The sequence below is a fragment of the Lemur catta genome, chromosome 3, assembly GCF_020740605.2.
Source record: "Lemur catta isolate mLemCat1 chromosome 3, mLemCat1.pri, whole genome shotgun sequence".
Lineage (NCBI taxonomy): Eukaryota > Metazoa > Chordata > Mammalia > Primates > Lemuridae > Lemur > Lemur catta.
The window spans coordinates 28130545-28140739 of NC_059130.1; the positions used below are offsets into that span (position 1 = coordinate 28130545).

General features: G+C 47.0%; 1 protein-coding gene across 9 annotated transcripts in view; it reads left to right on the forward strand.

The window, feature by feature from the left end:
- The first annotated feature begins 9741 nt into the window (after positions 1 to 9741).
- The window catches only part of IL6R (interleukin 6 receptor), a 45399-nt gene continuing 44945 nt past the window's right edge, over positions 9742 to 10195 (forward strand). For all 9 annotated transcript variants that reach the window (XR_006733844.1, XR_006733846.1, XR_006733845.1 and 6 more), the window contains exon 1: positions 9742 to 10035. Coding sequence is in view for 4 of the 9 variants with exons in the window: in XM_045545200.1 (XP_045401156.1) it covers positions 9951 to 10035 (85 nt within the window). In the remaining 5 variants the exon portion in view is untranslated. The remainder of the gene's footprint in view (positions 10036 to 10195) is intronic.

The following is a 10195-nucleotide window of genomic DNA, read 5'->3' on the forward strand; positions in this document are numbered from 1 at the left end:
GGCCCTCAACAAAGGGCTGTAGAATGAATGATGTCTTTAAAAAGGGCAGTTTCAGGAGAGGGGTGGAAGTAGAATGCAGGTTAGTGGGATGAGAAGGGAATGGGACGCAAGGAAGGAGGGGTGGCCAGTAAATTCTACTCTTTCAATTACTGTAGTGAGAAGTTTGGCTACAAGCAGAAAAGATGTAGGGAAGTAACTGGAAAGGGACATGAAGCACAGGGAAAGTTGTGTGTTTCTCAGGATGGGAGAGACTAGGACATGTGAAATGCCAGTGAGGAGGACCCACTGGAAAGTGAGAGGTTGACAACACAGAAGAAGAAAGGGGTAAGTCATGGCCTAAGGTTCTAAAGAAGACAGGAGGGCTGGGATCCTTGGAGGTGGTAGCCTTAGATGAGAGGGGCGCCATCTGTGTCTTATTTATATTTGAATTTGTTGTCATGCCAAACTCAAAGTTTGGCACATGGTTGCCATCCCAAAAATATTTGTTAAAAATGCAATGATCTTTCCCAGAAATATGCTGAATTAATAGTATGTGCCTGGCACTGTGTTAAGCAATCCATGTACATTATCTCATTTAATCCTCACATCCAGCCTATGATTTTGGTCCTACTGTTGGTTTTGCTTTACTGATAAGGAAACCAAGACTGGGGGCTGGGCGTGGTGGCTCATGCCTGTAATCCTAGCACTCTGGGAGGCCGAGCTGGGAGGATCACTTGAGGTCAGGACTTCGAGACTAGCCTGAGCAAGAGCGAGACTTCGTCTCTGCTAAAAATAGAAAAATTAGCCGGGTGTGGCAGTGGTGTGTGCCGGTAGTCCCAGCTACCGGGGAGGCTGAGGCAGAAGGTTCGCTTGAGCCCAGGAGTCTGAGGTTGCCGTGAGCTAGGCTGACACCATGGCACTCTAGCCCGGGCAACAGAGTGAGAGTCTGTCTCAACAAAACAAAACAAAACAAAACAAAAAAACTTTAGAACATTTTCATTACCTTGAAAAGAAATCCCATAACTTTTAGCTATCACTCACCTATTCCCTCATCCCCACCTCCCTAGCTCTAAGCCAGCAGTCCCTTCCCTTTTTAGCACCAGGGACTGGTTTCATGGAAGACAATTTTTCCACAGACGGGGGGAGAGGGAGGGTTTTGGGATGATTCCATTGTATTACATTTACTGTGCACTTCGTTTCTATTATTATTACATTATCACTTGACACTCACTGATAGGGTTTTTTTTTTTTTTTTGAGACAGAGTGTCACTCTGTTCCCTGGGCTAGAGTGCTATGGCGTTAGCCTAACTCACAGCAACCTCAAACTCCTGGGCTCAAGCGATCCTCCTGTCTCAGCCTCCCAAGTAGCGGGGACTACAGGCATGTGCCACCATACCCAGCTAATTTTTCTATATGTTTTTAGTTGTCTGGCTAATTTCTTTCTATTTTTTTAGTAGGGACGGGGTCTCGCTCTTGCTCAGGCTGGTCTCAAACTCCTGAGCTCGAACGATCCTCCTGCCTCGGCCTCCCAGAGTGCTAGGATTACAGGCGTGAGCCACTGCTCTTGGCCACTAATAGGGTTTTGATATGAGTCTGTAAGCAATTGATTTATTATGGTCTCTGTGCAGTCAAACTTCTTTGCTAATGATAATCTGTATTTGCAGCTGCTCCCCAGCCACTCACTACCGCCTCAGCTCCACCTCAGATCGTCAGGCATTAGATTCTCATAAGGAGCACACAACCTAGATCCTTGCACGTGCAGTTTGCAGTAGGTTTCCAGGGTCTATGAGAATCTAATGCTGTCACTAATCTGACAGGAGGCAGAGCTCAGGTGGTGACGTGAGTGATGGGGAGCGGCTGTAAATACAGATGAAGCTTCACTCACTTGCCTGCTGCTCACCTCCTGCTGTGCAGCCAGGTTCCTAACACGCCACAGACCAGGTATGGGGGTTGGGGACCACAGTTCTAAGTGACCACTAATCTACTTTCTGTTTCTGTAGATTTCCTATTCTGGACTTACATATGAATGGGATCATATAATATGTGGATTTTTGTGACTGGCTTCTTTCAATTGGCATAATGTTTTCAAGGTTCATCCATGTTATAGTATGTATCAGTACTTCATTCCCTTTTATGGCTGAATAATGTTCCATTGTATGGATATACTACATTTTGTTTATCCACTCATATTGATGGACATACAGGCTGTTTCTACCTTTTGGCTATTGTAAATAATGCTGCTATAAACATTCATGTACGAGTTTTTGTGTGGGCATGTATTTTTATTTATCTTGAGTATATATTTAGGAGTAAAATTACTGGGTGAAGTGGTAACTCTATGTTTAATCATTTGAGGAACTTTTAGACTGTTTTCCACAGTGGCTGTACCATTTTATATTCCTACCAGCAATAGATGAGGTTTCCAATTTTTTTCTTTTTTGAGACACAGTCTCACTCTGTTGCCCAGCCTAGAGTGCCATGGCATCAACCTAGCTCACAGCAACCTCAAACTCCTGGGCTCAAGCGATCCTCCTGCCTCAGCCTCCCAAGTAGCTGGGACTATAGGCATGCACCACCTTGCCCAGCTAATTTTTTCTATATATATTTTTAGTTGTCCATATAATTTCTTTCTATTTTAGTAGAGATGGGATCTCACTCTTGCTCAGGCTGGTCTCGAACTCCTGAGCTCAAACAATCAATCCACCAGCCTCAACCTCCCAGAGTGCTGGGATTACAAGTGTGAGCCACCACGCCTGGCCTGAGGTTTCCAATTTTTTTACATTCTCTCCAACACTTGTTATTATCTGACTTTTTGATTCTAGCTAGCTCAAAACCTTTTAATCTTTATGCTGTGTTGCTTCAAACTTAATAAAATTATGTTCAGCATGACCTATTTTATGGGCCAGAAAATTGTATAATATAGTTAGAAGAGAGACTCATGAAAATGGTTAATATAAATGAGGTTTTTTTCCTTGGAGGGAAATTTCAGTTAACAGAAAAATATAGATTACAAGTAACATCCGCCTTCTTCCTCTACTCCCTGGGACGGGTATGGTTATCATAGGTGCAGATTATTATCCTTATCAGGCTAACATTTATTGTACATTTACTGCCAGGACTGTGTTAAGGACTTTGGACAGTTTTCTCAGTTAATCCTGTGCAGTAGAAACTCTTACTATTCCATTTTATAGATAAGGAAAGTGAAATTTAGATAAAATTGCAGAAGTTGTCCAAGGTACCCAGCTCGCCAGTGGCACAGCTGGGTTTGAACTCAGGCAGTTTGGCTCAGGAATCTGCTTACACATGTGTGTCCACACATAAATAGCCATACATATACAAACGACTGCCAAAGAGCCGGCTAACTGATGCAAATAGAGCAAGTGATGAGCAATGTGAAGGCTAATTATTACTCGACTCCAGTTCTGCAAAAATCTGGAGTGTAATGCAGCCTCTGCTGGGAAGTGCAAGAGCAAATAGCTCATGCGCACTTGTGAAATCCAAGTTGGGGATATCTCCCAGGAACGGTGAAATGGCAGGCGGGGTATTACATGCAGGGGCCCCGGCTCTGACGAGAGATTACTGTGGACGGCAGAAGCAAAGCCATCTGGAACTGTTAAGTCTTCTAGTAGAGTAAGTCCTCATTTAACCTCCTCCATAGGTTTTTTTTTTTGAGACAGAGTCCCTCTCTTGCCTGGGCTAGAGTACCGTGGTGTCAGCCTAGCTCACAGCAACCTCAAACTCCTGGGCTCAAGCGATCTTCCTGCCTCAGCCTCCCAGGTAGCTGGGACTACAGGCATGTGCCACCATGCCCGGCTAATTTTTTCTATTTTTAGTTGTTTGGCTAATTTCTTTCTGTTTATAGTAGAGACGAGGATCTCACTCTTGCTCAGGCTGGTCTCGAACTCCTGGGCTCAAGCAATCCTCCCGCCTTGCCTTCCCAGAGTGCTAGGATTACAGATGTGGGCCACCGCGCCGGCCGGTAGGTTCTTGAAAGCTGTGAGTTTAAGTGAAATGAAGTATAATGAAACTAATTTTCCCACACGCTAATTAATATAAACAAGAGTTAAGTTCCTACTGTATATTGCTGATCACAAAAACATCACCAGACTTCTAAATAAAGACCCCAAACACTTCCAATATCAAACACTGAAATAAATACATACATATATTTATACATTTAAATGTATATATAAATATATACAATATATATAAAAATATATACTATATAATATATAAAAATATATATACATTTAAGACACATTAATAAAAACAAGTAAGAAAATTAGTTACCTAATTATTCCAAGTCAGGGTTGTGGGGGTCACAGCATATTTGGACAGCTCAAGTTGCAAGGCAGGAGCCAGCCCAGGACAGGGTGCCATCCTATTGCTCACACATGCCCACACTCATTCAGATTGTGACCATTTAGACACGACAATTAACCTAACACATCTGCAGGTCTTTGGGATGTGGGAGGAAACCGGAGTACTTGGAGGAAACCCCTACAGACATGGAGAGAACATGCAAACTCCACACAGACAGTGGCCCTGGCTGGGCTGGGGATAGATTTTTTTTCTTATCAATGTTATAACAAGGCGCTGACCAAAATGATGTCTTTGGAGGACCTGCTGTAAGTGGTTCTCTAATCCATAATACTGTTAAATCCATGGAGCTTCTTGGAAGGGGTCTCAGAGAACATCTAATAAGCAAATTGTATTTCAACCTGTTTATTTTACTGGTAATATAATGAGCTATAATTAAAAAACATTTGGATGGACTCTTGTATAGAAATAATAAGTTCTGAGGTAGTTTACTTATTTACATTTGTTTAACAAACTTTCAGATAGGGTTTACAGTATACTGGCACTGTTATAAACATTTTACGTATGTTAACTAATTTAATTCTCATCAGAGTCCTCTGAGGGTACTTTTATTTTCCCTGTTTTACAGATGGAAACACTGAGGCACAGAGAAGTTAAGTAGCTTGTCCAAGGACAGACAGCTAGTAAGTGGCAGAGCTGAGATTTGAACACAGGCAGTCTAGCTCTAGAGTCTGTGTACAGAGAATTATAATGTATATTGCACCAAAAAAGTCCACTCTTTTAAAGGAATCTCAAGACAAATTTAAAGATAACTTTAATAATATGAATTATCTCTGCTTCCCACCCATCCAATAAAGCATCTATTTCATATATCTGGATTTTTCAAGCTTCTAATATGTTTAATCTTATAATTGTGATGCTTTTAAAAAAATGTGGTAAAATATACATAATATGAAATTTACCATTTTAACCATTTTTAAGTGCACAGTTCAGTGGCATTAAAGCACATTCACATTTATTGTGCCACCGTCACCACCCTCCATCTTCAGAACTCTTTTCATCTCGTAAAATGGAAACTGTATACTCGTTAAACAACAACTTCCCATTCTCTCCTCCTCCCAACCCCTGGCAACTATCATCCTACTCTGTCTACGAATTTGACTATTCTACGTACCTCGTATCAGTGGAATGACACAATATTTGCCCTTTTGTGTCTGACTTATTTCAGTTAGCATAATGTCTTCAGGGTTCATCCATCTTATAGCATGTGTCAGAATTTCCTCCCTTTTTAAGGCTGCATGATATTCCATTGTATGTACATGCCCCATTTTGTTTATCTTTTCATCTTTTGATGGACATTTGGGTTGTTTCCACCTTCTGGCTATCATGAATAATGCCGCTGTGAATATGGCTGTACAAATATCTATTTGAGTCCCTGCTTTCAATTTTTTGTGACTATACCCAGAAGTGGAACTGCTGGATCACAGGCAATTCTATGCTTAATTTTAATTGTGATTTTTTTTAGCAGTTACAAAATCATAAGATTCTATAAATATTGCAAGGGGAGAAACTTTTATAACCCCTTTCTGTGAATGGTGCTAAAAATCCCTTTTCTGGGTATAAACTCAGCTGGTGATGCAATGGAAAAGTGGAACAGAAAATGTATTGAACTCTGCTGTGGATGGTGAATAGGGTGAGCCTTGCTGTTATTTTGCCAGAGCCAGGGATGCTGCCTTCCTCCACCGTGAAAGCAAAGCTCTCCCCAGTCACACTGAGGGCAACGGGCCCTGGCTGAGGCATGACTCTGGGCAATGCCACTGGCCAGGAACACTGAGTTGTGTTGATCAGAGGGGCCCACAGCTATTATACCTCTGTCTGCCCTCCCAGGCTGATGAGAAAGGGCGAGGAGAAGCGTGCAGAGAAGAAGGAGCACCTTTCTGTAATTATGGATGAGCCGGGAGCCAGAGGCCAGGGGAAGGGTCTGCCCATCGGTCCAACCACACCCCACTGCACTTCTCAGAGTCGTTATGGACCCTAAAGACAGACTCACAAGGTGAATGGAGAACAAAGGGTACAAACTCTTGCAGTTGGGAATGGCCCCTACTCATCAGCCCAAGCCTGGAGGGTGGGGGCAGGGTGGGAATCAAAAAAGCCTACTTTGAGTCCGGATGTCTGGGGTCTTGACCAGCTCTGGCCCCAATGGCCTGTACCATCATTAGCAAAAACTTCACCTCTTGAGGCCTCAGTTTCCTTATCTGTAAAGTGAGGGAGGAGGAACAGATGGTGACTAAATTCATTTTGGATTCAAAACTATCCTACATGGTTATTTTATGGGGCCTGCCATAGATCTCTGTCTTTGGCAAACTTTAAGAAGCTTAATCTCTTCAGGTTAACAGTGAGAGGGTGAGAGGGTGAGACAAGACTTGGGAGCAGGGAGTGTCAGCCCAGAGCTTCCCCCCCTAGGGGAGCTGGAGGGTAACTGCAGGAACACCAGGAGAGGGAGTCTGGGAGGCCTGGGAAGAGGATGTCTCAAATGCCAGGTTCTGCTCCCCTGTTCTCCCCTCACGGACTATGTTCTCTCAGTGCCAGCGGCGATGGGGAGACACACGTCCTGCAGTGTCTTTGTGCCTGGTCCCACTGAGATCTCCCTCCCTGGGCCAGGAGCCAGACCTCACCCTAGAACTGCCAGTCACCCACTGTGTAGTCTTGAGTCATCTTACCTCTCTGAGCCTCACTCTACTCATCTGAAAATTGGGGGCAGTGTTTCCCACCCCTCAGGGTTGGGAAGTTCAAAGGAGACTGTGTATGTGAACACATTTTGTAAGCAGCAGATACCTGAGAGAGGTGCCCTGGTCCAGATGATTAAAGTCCTTGACGTTCCTTCTGCTATCTGTGTGAGGACAGGTCAGGCTGAACTGTACAGGTATGTTTTCTTCCCTTCCTTATCAGTGTTTTTCATGGTAAAGTCTAGAATGTTGGCCTAAGAATTTTGAACCTCCACTTGGTGCAGAGTTCAGACAGGGTTGAATGAGGTCAAAGAGGTTGCTCAGAATCCATGCTAGGGGAGGCCACATTTCCCAGACAAAGGCCCTCACCATGGGGCAGGCCCTGCTCAGCAGTGAAAATACAGGGATGAGTTTTATGGTGTGGCAGGCAAGATGAGGTGGTAAACAAAGTCAGCATGGGGTTTTGAGGGAGCACAGAGACTGGTGACCTAATCTGATCTGGAGGCAACGGGATTCCAGGGAAGTAGGAAAGAGACCAGACAGCTTCCTGGGGAAGACATCTGAGCCAAGTCTTAAGGGTAAGTAGGCTAAGGAAGGCAATTCCTGGGAGAGGGGACAGCTTGAACAAAGACATGGAGGTGAGATGCCATAAGTAATATTGTAGAGATATAATTATATGCAAATCATGGAGATGCAGAAAATGAGGCTGGGAAAATAAAGATGGACCAGATCTTTTAATGTGAACCACAACACTAATAATTTGAATATCATTGCTCTCACCTTAAATCAGGAAATAGAGGCTCTGAGAGGTTAAGTAATATGCCTGAGTCACACAGCCAACAAGTGGCAGAGCTGGGGTGGCAGAGCTGGAGTCTGTATGACTCCAGAGCATATGCCCCCATCAGTGGACTAGAGAGGGACAGGTCTACTTTTGTGCAGAGGCCAAGAGGGGCCCAAATAGCCTGTTCTTGACTTCAACATTCCTCTTTTAAGCTCTCCTATCTATGCTGAGGGCTCTCTGCAGTGTTCCGGTTTCAGGCTGGCAGCTTGCAGTCCCTCTCTAGTTATTTTCAGGTCTGCATGTGCCACAGAGAGGAAGGGGGCGACCACAGTGGGAACCACCCTCCAGCCCTGCTGCAACCCCATTTTAAATAGCAGGGGAGAGGGCTGATGGCCCAAAGGTCTACCCACCAAAATGCCTCTCTGTCCCTGTCTGTGGGTGCAACGGAAGCAAGCCCACCAAAACCAGCCTCCAACATGGGGAGATCAGTGCATGTGTCTGGGTCTGGCTGGTGCTGCCGATGGGTGGTTCTTACAGAAAGATCCAGGTGTATGGGGTCTGAGGACTGCATTTTGGAAGCTCTGTCCCTTCATGCCTGGTTCTATCTGCTGGGGGCTCTGTCAGGCCATGCCCATTCCAGCTGCCCAGGAACCTTGATCTGGCTTAGGATCAGCCTGAAAGCCCCAAGTGGAAAACACATTCTAATGAGCAGTTGTTGGTCCAGAAGCTTCTCAGCCTAAACCTTATTTTAGCATTTTTCCTTCCTTCCAAATTCAGCGGTAAGGCCACTCTATCAGCTTCAGGCTATGTGGAGAGCCTTGGTGGGTCCCTTCAAGAGGTCCTTGTGATTGCTCCTGAAAGCCAAGTGCAAGTTTCTATCAGGTCAGAAGGGCAGACATGCAGGTTCTGACATCTATTGAGCACCTGTGGCTCAGACTCTGTCAGGTGCTTGGGTGCCATTTCACAGAATTGTTGTAATAACCCTGTCCAGTGTAGGCTTTCTTACCTCTATCTGACAGTGGAGGAAACTGGGACTCAGAGATTCTGTTTTTTTTTTTTTTTTTTAGACACAGTCTCACTGTGTTGCTGGGGCTAGAGTGCCATGGCGTCAGCCTAGCTCACAGCAACATCAAACTCCTGGGCTCAAGCTGGGACTACAGGCGCGTGCCACAACGCCGGGCTCAGTTTTCTATGTTTAGTAGAGACAAAGTCTCACTCTCACTCAGGCTGTGGAACTCCTGCCCTCAAGCGATCCTCTCACCTCGGCCTCCCAGAGTGCTAGGATTACCCGCCCAGTGAGACTCAGATTCTGAACAGAAGTGACAGACACAGTAGGTGGCAGGTCTGGATGGGAACCCAGGTCTATCTGACTCCAAAGTCCAAACCGGTTCCTTCCCTCTACTGCAGGCTGCCAGACAGAACGTGCAGTAGTGAGTTTCCCGACGCCCAAGCCTCACCCCAGACCGGTGAAATGAGAACCTCTGGGGAATCCGACCCAGACAACGATGGTTTTTAGGGCTCCCCAGGTAACTGGGCTGCCAAGCACTGCCTTACTGTAACGGTAAGAAGCAGATCGCACCCTCCAGGGCTTCCCAGGTGTGCCTTTCACAGCGTAATCCTCCTGTTCACGAAACCAAAACTCAAACCCGAGCCAGTGATGGCTAATATCCCCTTCCCACATCAACAGAACCGGGGCGGGGGCCGGGCGGGGGCGCCCAGGTAGGGCTCGCGGGCCCCTGCCCTCCCCGCTCAGGTGCGGCGCTGCTGCGGGAAGCCACCCCCTCCGGCCTGCCGGTGAGTGGGGCTATTGCGCCATCCGCCCTGGCTTTCGTAACCGCACCCTGGGACAGCCAAGAGACGCTCCAGCGCGAGTTCCTCAAATGTTTTCCTGCGTTGCCAGGACCGTCTGTTGCTCTGAGTCATGTGCAAGTGGGAAGTCGCACTGACACCGAGCGGGGCCACAGGGAGCTGAGCCGAGCGCCGCGCGGAGCCAGGGGACTGACTCTCGGTGTGTGCAGGGCACGGGACCCCGGGGATGGGGTCTTCCCTTAGGGCCTGAGCCCGCCCGCCGCCCCGCCCCTGCTGCCCGGTTCCCGCCCGCCGTCGCCTTTCTGGGACCGCGGGGCACTAGCTGAGGAGGAAGCATGCTGGCCGTCCACTGCGCGCTGCTGGCCGCCCTGCTCGCCGCGCCGGGGGCGGCGCTGGCCCAACCGGACTGCCCTGCGCTTGGTAAGGGCTTCGAGCGCACCTGGAGGGCTGGGGCAGCTGGCGGGTGGGGGGAAACCGCTGTGGCCGCCGCAGATGGCGGGCAGCCTGGAGGGGGAAAGGTGTGACCGCTCCTCTGTTCTGTGACTAGCTTGGGTCCCCGCGGGCACAAGGTGCCGGCCCA